Source organism: Neurospora hispaniola (genome assembly GCF_033458365.1).
Source record: "Neurospora hispaniola strain FGSC 10403 chromosome Unknown B0T23scaffold_1, whole genome shotgun sequence".
NCBI classification, from domain to species: domain Eukaryota; kingdom Fungi; phylum Ascomycota; class Sordariomycetes; order Sordariales; family Sordariaceae; genus Neurospora; species Neurospora hispaniola.
Window position 1 is genome coordinate 2,773,612 of NW_026944406.1, and position 15,173 is coordinate 2,788,784.

General features: G+C 51.0%; 3 protein-coding genes across 3 annotated transcripts; 2 read left to right on the forward strand and 1 right to left on the reverse strand.

Moving 5' to 3' along the window:
* Nucleotides 1-9,570: 9,570 nt before the first annotated feature.
* B0T23DRAFT_434508 (Alpha/Beta hydrolase protein) lies at nucleotides 9,571-11,991 on the forward strand (the record flags this gene model as incomplete). Its single annotated transcript, XM_062840498.1, has 3 exons — nucleotides 9,571-10,505; nucleotides 10,579-11,836; nucleotides 11,898-11,991. The coding sequence occupies exons 1-3, from the start codon at nucleotides 9,968-9,970 to the stop codon at nucleotides 11,989-11,991; spliced, it is 1,890 nt and encodes a 629-aa protein (XP_062697009.1). The 5' UTR covers nucleotides 9,571-9,967.
* A 340-nt stretch (nucleotides 11,992-12,331) lies between these two features.
* Nucleotides 12,332-12,672, reverse strand: B0T23DRAFT_424847 (uncharacterized protein; the record flags this gene model as incomplete). Its single annotated transcript, XM_062839872.1, has 2 exons — nucleotides 12,332-12,351; nucleotides 12,426-12,672. 2 exons carry the CDS (start codon nucleotides 12,670-12,672, stop codon nucleotides 12,332-12,334), a joined length of 267 nt encoding a protein of 88 aa, XP_062697010.1.
* Nucleotides 12,673-13,132: 460 nt separating this feature from the next.
* On the forward strand, nucleotides 13,133-14,403 carry B0T23DRAFT_16418 (coatomer epsilon subunit-domain-containing protein). The gene is made up of 3 exons (XM_062832780.1): nucleotides 13,133-13,777; nucleotides 13,878-14,116; nucleotides 14,205-14,403. The coding sequence occupies exons 1-3, from the start codon at nucleotides 13,235-13,237 to the stop codon at nucleotides 14,311-14,313; spliced, it is 891 nt and encodes a 296-aa protein (XP_062697011.1). The 5' UTR covers nucleotides 13,133-13,234; the 3' UTR covers nucleotides 14,314-14,403.
* Nucleotides 14,404-15,173: the final 770 nt, after the last annotated feature.

Here is a 15,173-nt window from a genome sequence, read left to right on the forward strand (position 1 = left end):
AAGCGCGATGCCCTGTGCGAATCTAAGGCGAATGCATCGTAGGATGGCATGTCGAGCGCTTCTTTTCCACTCCGAGTCTGTGTTGCTCCCCGGTTGGTGGCGGGTGGTGGTCTGGACTTGACAATCTGGATGTCGAGTTTTTGCTGTGAAGCTAAATGTCAAACGCGGAGCACCGCGAAGAACAGAAACGCCTGCGGGACGTCGGAAGGAGTAGTGGACTCGGTGGAGAGCCCCTACGCAGTACAGGGGCTGTGGCGACAAGGACAGGCCATCTTTGTTTACGGTAGCCGACTGCAAGGAGGGCGAGCGAGCCGTGGTTCTCAGAGCCCCGTCAGTGCCTGTTCCCGCAAGAGTCCCGCTCTCACTTGAGAAGATGAGATGGAAATGCGGTTATGGAGGCGATAGGTAGCATGGCGGGATACCTCTATACACGGCACCAGAGCTAGGTAGCTGGACCACCTGAGCTCTGAAATCATCCTGGTTTTTTTTTTTTTGGTTTTTTTTTTGGCCTCGCCGTGACTGACGGATGGCAAAAGAGCTGCGAGATTCGCTCCGTGAGTGCATGGTTGCCTGTCTATGTCTGTAATGAAAAGGGCAAGTGAGGTTGAGAAATGGGATGGATTTGCCAGGGATACTGGGATCGACGACGGGACGGGGACTTGCTCGGCGAGGCTGCAACATCTTGATAGACCCTACACAGTGATGCTGTGTGTGCGATGTGATATAGGTATAGGTAGCTTGATGAAGCTTCGGTCGAGGCGCAAACTGCCTAGAGACCTCACAGGTGTAAGAAACCTCTCCCTCTCTAATTCAAGGGTCCTCCGAGGGCAACACTACACAGTATACGTCAAGGTACCCCGGGATCCCAGGACAGGAGGGAGGATATGTATGCCCATGCCCGACGCCCTCAGTTTGGCATGGTAAGGGGATGACGGGGTGAGCGGGTTCGGTATCGACTTGTTGATCTGCTGCCAGCTCGCTTGCCCCCTTCAGGTGTCTGCTGCATCTGCGATGCGATGCAATGTGCTGCTTACCAGGCGCGGTATCTGGCGTTGAAACTTGGGTTGGGGCAACTTGGAAGGTCACATACAATCTAACCCTGGTTTGTTTGTTAGTTTGGTACAAGGAACGCCCATTTCCACTCTCAGACTACTAGAATAGAAAAGCATCCGGGTTTTGAGCGAACGGGTGCCGTAGGGGACTACTATCTTATATCTTTTTAGTCTTTGAAGGCTTTGGAAGACCACGGAGAGAGGCATGAGAAGGCTTCTGTGGCGTTTTCCACCCTAGCTATTGTCCCATGACGCTTCAAACGGAGGCCAGTTTCTGTCTTTGGAGGCCAATGAGAGCTCCAGATTTTCCCTGTTCAGCCCATGGCCGAAGAACCAAACTAACAAACAAACCAGTATTGAATTGTACATTGACTGCATCATGCTCTCATACGCCAGAGGGGTTTCTGCAGGAGAGAGAGATGAAGGGTTGAATACGTAGCGTCCACCTTCCATGTCCCGATCGCTGGGGAACGGAAAAGCAACAACTTGACGCGATGCTTGGTATCGAGAAAACGCCACGACATCGAAGAATGGGTTGTAAATTGGAGATGGGCGCAATCTCAGCTTCCTTAGTACGGGCTTCCAAAGATGGAAGTACCATGTCGGGCAACTGTAATATCAGAGCTACTTATCGGCTGGAAGATGCAACTTGATGCAGGTGACCCTGAAACTCAACTTTTTCTGTTATCCCCTTCAAGTGTGTTGAAGTGAGTGCGTTCACCTTCGTTCGGTTCTTTTTGCTTCAGTTGGTGCGGGGGGTGCACGTACGAATTGCACTCCCAAACAGGACTAGAGGTGCTCGTCGTTACACGCTACGGGCAGGCGACGATATGCACATCATTTCCAAATTACCCAAACAGCTTAGCGTGGTGGAAATTGTCCCCAGCACCTCACCGTCACTGTGCGCAGGTGGTCTGTGCTTTGTTGAAAGCGACAGGCCGGTGTATCTTGGTATCCACCTTTGTCGTCTGGGCTTCAGGTACCGGTTAAGAATGACATATTCTGTCCGCATGATTGGACATCAGCCTGAATGGTCTTGGAATGAATGGGAAGGTATCAAATCTGCTACGGCCGCTGATCACTAGACACTGTTGCTTGGCTTCAGCTGGCATACACTAGTACCATTAGTATTGAGAGGGAGAAGCTTCGATGTGACCACCAGCGCCCTTGGATGGTCTATCGAAACTGGAGGGCAGGTACTGTGATCCTCTGCATTATATGTATATATCAAACCACGGCTGTGGACTTGGCGATAGGCTAGAGCACGTATTTGGCATATAGCCTAAGATTACCTGTGGCCTCGACTCCCCTGATGAAAAGTTCCCTTCATATGCTGTCATAGAGACCTCAAGATTGGAAAAGTGTGAAATCCAATGGAACCAGATGGTAGGCCGCATTTGAAGCCTTACTCCGTGAATCATCGTGACATCAGCCTAGATAGCCAGTATTTTCTTTGCTTACTCGATGGTAATGTTGCATACATAGGTCTGAGGAGCTCAAGTTCGCGCTGCTCGTTAGTCCAGGCCACCCGGAAGAGCCTCCGTTGAATGCATCGAGTTCCGTCAACGATACTGTCTCTCTGCTTCACATTAGCCGACATGCTCGGGAAGCGCCAGGTACCCAGGCTCACTAGGCCACGTTAGTTAACTTGGGCCAGGTTTGGTTGTCAGTCAGCGGCAGCGGGTAGTTAGAAAGCATCCCGGTCTGAGACAACTGTGTTCAGGCTCCGCCTGGATGGAAATTGCTTGAGCTGATACGACTGACAAGCCTTGACGCGATTTGCTCCACGAAGCGCAGAAAACGGCCATTGGTTCGGGGTTTCTCTGGCGTACTCCTTTGACTAAGCTCTACTCAGAGCGTTGGTTAGCGATGTCCGGTTCTAAAGCTGCATTCGCCAACTTCTCGCCAAAGGATAGAGAAATCGGCCATTCGCGATAACGAAATAGTCTTGATGAACCCCTTACACCGGAGGGCAAGCCCGGGTACGACGTAACGCAGTAGTCTTTCAAGTCCAACTGTTGCTTTCAGATTCCCAAGTGACATGATCTGCGGGACCGAAGAAGACCTTTCCACAAGGAAAGCCAAGTATACCATTCCTCTGCTTATCGGTAACAGACTTGTGAGCGGCCTTCGCCTTGGCGTACTTCAGACTGAGAATTCTCCAGGTCGATCTGTGTCTGACAGAGAGATGGCTCCACATCGAGCTCGTAATGGCGGACCCAGATGGATGAGATAAGATAGTTGAGAGGTCGCCAATGCATGTTGAACAAAGCCGATTAGTCCCTGGCAAAAAGAAAAAGACCCTGTGGCTGAATGACAGTTCGGGCAAAATTTCCAACCATATCCAATCAGGAATGCGGCGGTCCCAAGCATGTAGCCATGTACCGCTCATATGTGGCGGGTTCCAGCTCCTTTGCTCATGAAGAGTACATCGGACGAGTTAACTGAGCTTGGTTCATGACCGTCCAGGCGACTGATAGGGATAGCTGTGGTACCCACTACACATCTCTTGATGTCGCTGGATTACTGAATAAAGACGTGAGAGATGAAATCTACAAGTAAATGAGCTACCAAACACTTACCAATGCTTTTAAAGAAGCAGTCACCAGTTCCAAGCCGTCCGACAGCTACTCGCCAATCGTCTGGTCACAAATTCTCCGGGCATCGAGTCCCAATCCCGCGTTCGTCCAACCCTATGCAGCGTAGCAGACGGAAACAATGCGGGTGTCGATTCCCCGGGGGAGTGGTGCGTCCCAGCATCCGTACCTTGGGAGACGGCAACCCCCCCCCCCCCCCCCCTCCCCTTCGCATCCGCCAACCCGAGTGTGTGGACTGGCGACACCAAGTGTGATCCCGACCTGCGCCGCCAAGCTATCATTGGCTGGAGTACCAGTAAGGGTGAACAAGGGGACTGTGAAAAGGCACAACGCGCAAACTGAGTTCATCACTTGATTGTGATGTGCCAAAAGTTGAACCTGAGGTGACTGATATCTCTTTCGAAACTCCGAAGCTTTTCGGTCTGTCCGACTCGTGGCCGGACAGCATGGAAGACGTCCAGCCGACGCAAAGAGAATGAATTAACAGGGCAACTCTAAAATGGCGTTTAGAGTTCCATGCGCAAGTGATTTTTGGATATTTTTCGGCGAGTGCGACGGCGATTGCCGGAGCAGATGGGAACTGGATCAACTGAGGAGTTGTTCGTCGTCACCTGGAGAGAAACCTAGTCGCGAGGAGCCGACAGACTTTGCTGCGGTGATGAACATGGGGATTTATTCATGGCTTCTGGCCCGTGCACCATGTACACTACGTAATTTACAGTTCACCGTAATCGATGGTTAGGACGGAATGCGCTGCAAACGCCCTGCTCAGTGCAGGTTGGTACCTGGACCCCGCCAATCTTGAAATAAAGTGAATTGCGGAGGACCGGCATGGTCTTGGCTGTCCTGTGAGGCTCTGCGACAAGACATGGGAAATGGTAACAGGAGATCTGGAAGCTCTAGACTTCCCTCTTTCATCATCATGATCACCATAATCGCATCTTCGAAGATGGCCCAAGAAAATTATGGGCAATGAATACCCAACATATTACTCTTGTGTCCTACTCTGCCCGTTGAGCTAGAAGGCGGCAAGCCATTCTACTACAGAGACAGGAGGTGGCTGGCAGGTTGAAGAGATATCCGTCGGATGTTTACTTTGCGGCAACAATCGGCATCACGGGCAAGAGATGTTTGGATGTCTACCGAACTCCAAGTTGAAGTGAAGCGGAGTGTACTAGAGGTATCAAACTCCAGGTGGTCCAAACCAAAAGCGGTGGATAAACTCGAAACTTCCGAGTACTTATCACCTAGACGAACCTGGAAGGTGCTCACCAAGTGTAAAGATACCCCGACAATGGAAAGAAGTTGCCTACAAGTAAATGGAAGGCAGCACAGAAGGGCGTACAGAACTTGAACGGGAAAGCGTCCGAGTGGAACTGGTTCGGGCTACCAAATTCCCGACGAAGCACCAAGTGGAAGTGACTCCCATCTTCGGGACCGTTCGCGGTTGCAGTTTTTCAGTGTTCCCCCTTTCAAGTCACTCGACGGCACTTAACTTCCATCTGTCGAACTTTTAAGTCCCAACGAAGTTTCACACAATCCCGTCATCTCACTCCACCTCGCTACAACCATGCCCCCTCGAACATCCCCATCCCGCCATCACCTGGTTGAATGATAACCCCCATTGATTCATTTCCACCGAGCGTCACTCGACTTTCCCCTGTCCACATCGCGGAGGCTGACTTCAGTGGTTCAAAATAAAGCAAGCAATAAACACAGAGGCACACCAATGCCCAGGTTTCAGAGACCAAAGGGGTTCTAGCAGGCACGGCCCGGTTCGTTTATGTCAGGTACGGGATTTCGAACCCCTGCGACAAAGACCAAGTAGAAAACTCCTTCATCACCACACCAGGGAACAATGCTGTTGCTAGTAAATTATCGAGTGTTTGAGGTATGGTGCTTGACATCGATGTTACACCATGTTTCTGTGGCTGCGTTGGCTTTTCGCCCACGGCCAAGTTCCCGTTGCTATCTCCTTCTCCTTAGCCCTTTCTGCTCATACTTCTACCTCTATCGCATATCCTCACAATCTCCATGGCCAAGAGCAACACAACAAAAGAGGCCGATGCAGGCCTGACAGCTTCGATCTTGATGGGTAAGCTCACTGTCTAGCATCACAAGCAAACCCAAAGGTAGCTAACATTTGTGTGCAGAGAAACGTTATACAGTCCTCTCAAAGATCACCAATGGATAACTTGATTGGACATGGTTTCCGAACCATGACGACTCATGCGCCGGAATCATCCGCAAGAGAGGTGCTTCATACCGAACATCACAGAGCAGTGCTCGGCCAATCATCAAGGTAACGTGATGGTCCTCAATAGGTAGCCTCTCATGTTCGCTCACAGCAATGCGCTGTCACTTCCGCCGTTATGTCGAAAACTCACCATGAGATGCACCGATACTGAATCTTAAATTCCCGGAACACCGACTCCGCGGATGCGAGGCGTACGCCATGCGTCGCGTCTTTTCACGAAAGCTACAAACGGCCGGATCTTTTGTTTTGATTCACGGGCGGTGCCAACGGCCTGGGTCGCCCATAAGCATGAATAAATGCAGCCACCCGTGGCGGTACGTAGGTTATCACTCCCCAGTATAATATTAGAAGCGATCAGTGATCGGTGAAACCTACGCCTTGGATCGTGCAAGATCAACCAGATCCCCCCGCATAATGATGTATGCAGCTAAGCTCATCATCATTACGAGCTTAGCGACCATTTGTTCCCTGATACAGCGAGGCACGCGAGTAGTCACATGTTTTTGAGTCAACTGTAGCCTTCCAGTCGCATCAACATCACGGACACTTCTGGGTCGGTGCTCTATTACTCAATGCTGTGCCGAGTCGCCGTATGCGAGGCTTGCTACGGCTGCGAACAGGGCAGAAGCCGACGATCAATAACCCTTCCCCATGAGTCTGCCACATTTCTGGACAGTCTAGACTTGTTTTGAGACAAAGTCCTGTTGGCAAGCTGCCCTCCTTTTCCAGGGTACCTAACGCCACTCCCTCCACTCAGCCCCAGCCGTTTCCTCAGGGCTGACTTTAGAGTGATGCTCTACCTACAGCCCCGCCTGCTTTGTATGCTGCCACCGCCCGGTGCGAATGGGTTTCATCATAGGGGTCCATAACCAAGTTTCGATAGTTTGTGAAGTCTGCACGATCCCTACCCACATGGACGACATGGGAAGTCTTCATCAGCACGAGCAAGGGTGGTACGGATACCGATCATTAAAGAGCATAGGTATTCTTTGAATCGCCACCCCGGCCGCAGGCTTCTAGACTAGTGTTTTGATATGGCTACGGAATACAACCCATATACGGAAGCTAAAACTTGCCTTGGTACCTAGATATCGTAAGGTCCGTTTATCCCGTATGAAAGCTTGGTTAAGACGAGAACAAGCCTTGTAATTTCTGCCAGTTACGAAAATGTAGACAGCGGCCCCGGTTTGGCGACATCGGTGTGTGCCGATCCATGAGGAACGGAAGGCTCTTGGGATCACAGGGTAAGGACTAGCATGCAGATTTCTGACCTGCGTACGTTTTTAGATCCGGATGCTTTTCCTCGGCCCTCCTCCAGAATCGTGAGATTTGAGCTCACCTCTTGTGACCTATTGATCAGGGGTTTGCGATCGATCGTTGTAGACTCACCACTTCGAGATTAGCAAGCAAGCACATCAGAGGTCCGATGAAAACTGGGAGATTTGGCGTCACTCGCTAAAAAGTAATGTCGGCCAAGGTTGGTAAGTAAGCAAACACGCTTTAGTCGAACTATCATTGTGCTATTATCCTTGGGATCTTCTTCGTTGGATCCAGGAGCATAGTTGATTTCGCCATTTTCCTAATGAGGAAGTCCTTGGTTTACTTCTTGAGCAACAACATACACTCAAGAGTCACAGATGCAGGAATCATCAGCCAGCCATGGCAGAGTCATAGACTTGGATCGAAATGTCATCTTTTAGTACCTAGACGAAGTTGAAATTGGAGAATACGTCAAGTTAATAGTGTAGTCTGCACATAGGACGACAACGAAGTGAATATCTCAATGGCGTCTATTGTCACTTGCTCACAAAATCTCCACCATCCTCAAGTTTGACAAATTTTGACAACAATCAACATCTGGGATGAGCCTTATTACCTTCACCACACCAGTATGGCCTATGAGTCCTGCATTTCGGCTACTTCCAAGTCCTCGCTGTAATATATTCATCCATTTTATCTGCCTTCTCAGACGCACAACTCGGAACGACCGACAGCAGCGAGTTGTGTTGAGGCAAGCGCGCATCCCCTCACACTTCCCTAAATATGATGAATTCTCGCCACTTTGTCAAGCTCACACCCCAGTTCTGCCTTCGAACGCTACCCTATATGTCTGGTACGTCTGGCAGAATTGGCATTCCAATCGAGTGAGCCATGTACCGGTTGAATAATCCATGATTTCCAGAAGGTTTCATCTTTCCTACACTCCCAATAAGTCTAGGACCCCAACCAACGATTCGTTGTTGACATTTCTGACTGACTGACTGAACCAGAACAACATCGTCCGGCACACAAAGCAAAGTGCTTTTGAGAGCCAAAGCGTGCCTTGACAAAAGCGGCTTTGGCGTAATTTGTTCTGCCAGTCCTTTCACCCACTGCCACTACCTTTGACCCACTGCCACTCAGCAATTATTCGCCACGACAAAGCCAGAGATCTTTGCATAGTGGTCGGTGGGTAAAGAAGGATCAAATGACTGGTAATTCACTACAGGGTAATTGTCACAGTTGACGGGAAGGTTCGATAGTTGCACATGAAGCTACCATGAGATTGAATATCAAGATAAGTTGGCTCGCAACCTAGCTCGGTGAAGTTGGACCTGAGCAGTTGGTTCAAAGATCTAATTTCTCGAATTGAGCGCTAATATTCAAAAAAGATCTAGATTTCGGTTATGGACCAGTCATAGAAACTGGAAACATATGAGCTGAGGAAGGAAAGAATGAACCCAAACCTCAAAGATCGCAGGGTTTTCAGTTGCGACAGCGCGAGGCTTTTCTCGGGAAGAACCACATGACCGAGTGTCAAATGGGACTTTTCAGCTGAAGTCATGTCACAGCGCAGCTCTATTGTATTTCCTTGCAGAAGATGCCATGTGACTGCCACCGCTCCTGCCACACTGCAGACTCGGCTAACATGCTCTCCCAGACGTCGGACGCAATGACACTTTTCCTCGCACCTTCTCAGACTGGCCTAGGAAGCAGGCACCGGTCAGGTGGCAGGCACCATACAAGGTCCGCCATATAAGGTCCTCCCCCAAGCCCCTCTACCACAGCGGGGAGTTCTGCGGTCTCGAATGTCATGGCGCATTGGATCGTTGATGAAAACTTGGCGCGGCAGTTTTCGTAGGTCTGTAGCTGGGATATTGTCGTTCCTTCTACAAACTTACCTGGGCGACTTAGCCTTTTGCACCTTTGTTTGATTCGCGAATGGATGAAAATGCTGAAAATCGCGGTTTGGGATTGTGGGAGAGATTTGTTTGTTGGATTGCTTGTAACGCCGACCGTTTGTGATATTAGTGCCTTTTGTGCACCTCGGACACTCCGCTCTGATCGTAACAGAACACGACTTTGGGCTAATTCGCTTGAGACTGGCAGTTACAAATGACGTGGGTAATCACACATAATGAAATATAGAGGGTCTGTGAAGTTCGCTCTTCTCTTCTCGGAGAAGTCAAGAGGAATGTCCAAGTTTATCCAAAGGCAAAGACGGGAAGGCGAGACGGTGAAGCACCGACACCTTCGTCATGACCGTGGTACCTTTCGAGACGATTGCATTGTATATATGAGGGTTGCTATCAATTTAGGTGCTTGCTGATTACACATTCGTTGATGCTTCTGGTGCTTATGTCTACATAAACCGGAGATCTTTGATTGTCTCGAAATAAATGAAGCCAACTTGCGGGTCAATCATGAGCTATAAGACGTAAATGAGGGACCAGCGGCTCATGTGCTTTGAAGCCCGGCTATGCAACTGATGTGAAATCTTAAACGGAGCTTCCCTTCCTGTACGATAGCACTTCGTGTAACGCAGCTGCATATGTAGTTGAAGTCTAGTACCCCGCCTTTGATGATGCTCGATGACCTAGATTCGTGGACTCAACCCTTGCTTCAATCCCAACGAGGACAGAACAGCAGAGCACCAGAACTAGCGAGTCAGATATCCTCTTTGGTTCAGAACCTGTCTGCTCGAACCTCGTTGATCAAACTTCCCTTCATTCAGATCACATCGACCAGCTTCACTCTAAACCAACACACAAGAACGGAACCAGAACAAACCGAAACCAACCATGGGCAACTCTTCCCAACCTCGAACCATCTACGGTCCTCCTCGCCTCCTCGACATTCAAACCACCGTCCCCGACCCGCGAATCCTCTTCATGAAAAACGTCTCCATCCCTCTCAACTCCTCCCCGTTTCCCATCCGCGCCAACATCTACCTCCCAAAGCCATGTGCCTCCTCGCCCGGCCTCAATGTCAGCGAACCCCGACCCGAGGCCCAATCCAAGAAATACCCGGCCATAGTAACCTACGGCCCCTACGGGAAGGACATCCCCTACTCTTCATTCCACCCAGGCTCCTTCGCCGAGGTCAACGCCGAGCAGCGGTCCGAGTTCTCCGCCTGGGAGACGCCCGATCCGGTGTACTGGTGCAAGCAAGGGTATGCGGTGGTGCGAGCGGACGAGCGCGGGACGGGACAGAGCCCGGGACTGCTGGATACGATGAGTAAAGATACGAGTGATGCTTTTTGTCAAGTGATTGAGTGGTGTGCGGAGCAGGAGTGGTCGAATGGGAAGGTGGGGTTGTTGGGGGTTTCTTATTATGCTGGTGAGTTGAGTTATATGAAATCTAGACGAAAAAAAAAAAAAAAAAAAAAAAATTGGTTGACAAGTGACAACAGGTTCACAATGGCGAGTCGCTGCTCGTCGACCAAAAGGCTTAGCGGCCATCATCCCTTGGGAAGGCATGTCTGACTACTACCGTGATCGGTGTCGACATGGTGGGATCCTTTCCAACAACTTCATCGATATCTGGTGGAACCGGCAGGTGCTGGTTAATCAGTATGGTCTGCCCGGCCGCTCCAAACTGAAGTTCCCACCAGACGGACCCAGCGCCAGGGGACAAGAAGACACGATCGAAGGTGACCTATCCGAGGAACAGTTGGTATCAAACAGGAACGATCAGACCAAAGACAACGAGGCGCATCGGTTCCGCGACGAAGACTATTATGCCAGTAAGGAGTATCGACTTGAGGACATCGAGGTTCCTGTGCTGAGCGTGGCGAACTGGGGCGGTATCACGCTCCATCTGCGTGGGAACGTGCTGGGTTATACGTACGCCGGGTCAAGATTCAAGTATCTGCGTTTCATCACTGGTCGACACGATCTTCCGTTCTACTACAAGGAGCAGGTTGAACTTCAAAAGAGCTTCCTTGACGCCTTTCTCAAGGGAGAAGATAAGGTCGGCTGGAGTGTCCCTAACAAAGTCTCTCCGATCGAGGTAACGCTGCGCAAAGGCAATATTGGGTTCAATGATGCAGTGAAGGAGAAAGCATACGAGAAACGGAGTGAGGGCCAATGGCCGCTTTATTCGACGGAGTATACAGACTTCTACCTTGGATCCGATCACGCCCTCTCCCGGAACAAGCCAGACGTCACTACGCCAGAGAGAATCGGATACAAAGCTCTCGGAAGCCTGGACAAGCCTGAGCTGGTCCAGTTCGTCACAGCACCCTTCGAGAAAGAAACCGAGATAACCGGCCATATCGTGGCACATTTGAATGTCTCGGTGACGCCTGAGAACACGCAAAACGAGGCAGACATTGACCTCTTCCTGACCATTCGCCATATCGACCGTTCGGGGAACGAAGTGTTCTACACCGGAACGGCGGGTGACCCCGTGCCTGTCTGCAAAGGCTGGCTCCGAGTGAGCAACCAAAAGGTCCACGAGGAAAATCCCAAGCACAAGCCATGGCTCCCTTTTAGAGAGTACTTCTCGACCGATGTTCTTCCCGTGAAGGCTGGAGAGGTGTACGGCGTTGACGTTGAGCTCTGGCCAACCAACGTAGTGGTGGGCGTAGGTGGTAGGATTTTGCTCGAGGTTTCCAGTGGTGACACGCAGGGAGCTGGGATCTTCCAGCATAACTCCGAGACAGACAGGTGAGTTCCCTTTCAACGGTCACATTCTGTGTTTGAACGCAGCGTACTGATTCTGCTCAAGACCCGCTTCGAAATTTGCTGGCCAGAATCATATCCATTTCGGAGAAGGCTTTGACAACTATGTCACACTGCCCATAATCCCGGAACACATCTAGGTGGTGCAACGTCGTCCTCAGGCAGTTTTCAAACAGCGAGAAATGGTGTTATATTCCAGAGACGGGGTATCGTATGTCGTGTGAAATCCTCCACACAAGTGCTTGCTTTGCTAGTGTTGCCAAAAAAAACAATAAACTCCGAGTGTTGTCCGCGAAATTTGGTAGCCCGTAAATTCCAGTGAAAGCTGTGAAGTTTGTTGTTCGTCGTGACCAAACGCCCTTCCAGTCGCTGCTTCCTCCCCCCTCATTCGTTGTTCCCCCGTGCCTCCACGTCCACCGCGGCATCCCCTTCTCCATCCACCATTTCCGCGAGATACCCAACATTGCCGCGCAACATCCATCAGCTAACACAGATGCCGTCTGAACCGTTGTCGTTGTCCCCGTATCAGGCGTTCTCGAGTAGACAGTCGTTTAGCCGAACTTTCTGGTTCCACCCTTGAATTTCTCCTTGTTCTCCTCCTTCTTGCCCTTGCCGATCAGCTCCAAGTGACCAGCCCTGGCTCCCAGCATCTTCTCGGTCTTGGCGGCCATGCCGGCAGTGAACTTCTTCTGGACCTTGTCGGCCTTGGTCTTGTTCTTCTTGACCTTGGAGACGCCCGACTTCTTGGGAGCCTTGCCGCCCTTGGACCGGTTCAGTCCAGGGTTGGGCTTGGTGATTTTGCTGCCCGAGCCTTGGGCCATGTTGGCGGTGGTTCGTAATGGATTTTTGAATGAGGCGACAACCGGATTGTGGAGGTCGCGCAAATTGAAGGAAAAGGGAAAGAAAAGAAGAGAGAGAAAAACTGAACGAAGAGATGCAGCCAAAGTTTGGCACGCCGTTTTCTCACCGCCAAAATTGTGTCCGGCAGAATCTTTCTAGACGAACGTGCGCACTTTAACCAATCCCCACATCCCCTCCACGCGGCATGTTCCGGCTCCACCGGACAGCTCCACGTCAAGGTAAGGCACCTTGTACCTACCTACTCGTGTTTGGCTGTCCACTACTGGCTTATCCCCTATCAACCACTGAAGCTATATACTGAACTGTCCATCATTTAAACAATCAACAACAGACACCAGTCCCTACCAGGTACCTATATAACAACCAGCACCTTACGAGATCAGTCCCTCGGCAGCATCCCATAATACCCGACCTCTACGAGCACCAGGCCGGTCCTTGACGACAACATAATCCTCGCTCGTCGATAAGCACGACGACCACCACCATTCTAATCCGGAACCCCCCTCCAAACCGATAATCAAGATGTCCGACCCCTTTGGAGCCGAGGCCGAACTAATCAACATCGAGAGCCACTTCTACCAAGGCCAATACCAAGAAGTCATCGACTTTGACACCACCTCCTTCTCGGCCGAGAATGCCCTCCCCGCGCGCGTTCTCCAGCTGCGCGCGCGCATCGCGCTCGGACAAGCCGAGGACGTGCTCGCCGAAGTTGCGGGAGAAAAGAAGCCGGAACTCGAGGCGGTGGGTGCGTTGGCGCAGCTGAAAGCGGGTGACGCCGAATCGGCCGTGGAGACGATCGAGCAGCTGGCGGCCACGGACGCGGGTGAAATCGGTATTGTCCAGGTCGTGGGCGGGACGGTGCTGGCGGCGGCGGGTAAAGCCGACGAGGCGCTGGCGCTGCTGCAGAGGCACCAGGGCAACCTGGAGGCTGTCGCGCTGATTGTGCACATCTACCTGGCGCAGAACAGGACGGAATTGGCGGTTAAGGAGGTGGCCAGCGCGCGGAGGCTGGCGCAAGATAGCTTGTTGTTTAACCTGGCTGAGTCGTGGGTTGGGTTGAGACTGGTTAGTTTCCCCACCCCTTTTTTCCTTTGCGGCGAAACACTTTTGCGGTTAAATCAAGCCGTTTACTAACTGTTGACTTTTGTCTACTATCACTCAACAGGGCGGCGACAAGTACCAACAAGCATTTTACGTCTTTGAAGAGCTCGCACAAGCACCCGCTACCTCCTCCGTACGGAGTCTCGTCTCGCAGGCCGTTGCTGAGATTCATCTCGGCCGCACAGAGGAGGCCCAGGCTGCCCTGGACCAGGCGCTCAAGAAGGAACCCGGATTCGCGGACGCCATTGCGAACCAGCTCGTCTGGAGCGTCATTACTGGACAAGATTCGGCCGAGTACAAGGCGTACGTTACAGACCTACACTTATGACTCTGGTTTCCTTTGCCTCTCCTTTGGTACTTACGTCTGCTAATATATATGTCTGCTTTACAGTGCCCTCGAGCAGGCTGATCCCAACCACCCCTTCTTGACCGATTTGGCCGAGAAGAGCGACCTCTTTGACAAGGCGGCGACAAAGTATAAGGCCAAGGTTTCTGCTTAAGCGAATGTTTTGGGTGAGGCGATGACGAACATGAGAGATATCTTCTAATTCACAAAAAAGGACAGGCGGGGGCGCAACAAGACGAATGACAAAGCGGTGGAATAATGCTTGTTGGAGAGGATTCAAGAAACAAGAGAAATCTGTGACCTTGGTAGTAATGCTGACATGCGGGTATAAATGCTAGACAGAGGAGCATTGGTTCTCATGGCAATGAGGTCGAGTCGATCGAATGCTTTCTGGACTTATACCGAGGAAGATGTGTGCCAATGCAGTATACAGCTGGGTGAATGAAAGCAGCATGTCGTATCTCTTTGCAGTCTTTCTGATACCGTAACCCTGGAGATATGATCCAAGTTTCAAGTTCAGACGCGGGCTTATTGAGGCTGAACAGTGATAGACGTGTGCAACTTGAAGATAAGAGAGAACGGTTACGGATGGTTCAGTTGGATAGTTGGATGGGTCGGACAGTCGGACATAAAAGTCGCACATCCATCGGAAAGGGATGTCGCACTCTTACACTACACTAGCGTATGTAGTAGAAAAGGGGGCAGAGGGGGCAGAGGGGGAAGGGGGGGCAAGGGGACTGATGCAATTCGATGAAGATCTCAGCCTTAAACTGGTAGGTGATAGCCGGACTTTGAGTGGTCCCGACGTGGCCTATGGGGAGGAATCCTTCATTCAATGACCGAGGTGCAACGGATTCAATGTCACGGCGTCTGACGATACGTTTGGTTGTTGGTCGGATATTGTCTGTTATAGGGACAATCACTTCAGAGATGCCAAGTGAGAAGTAAGCCTTGATTGAGTTGTGTTGGCTAGAGGTATGATGAATGTGGCTTGTATCAGATTGTTGAAGGCAG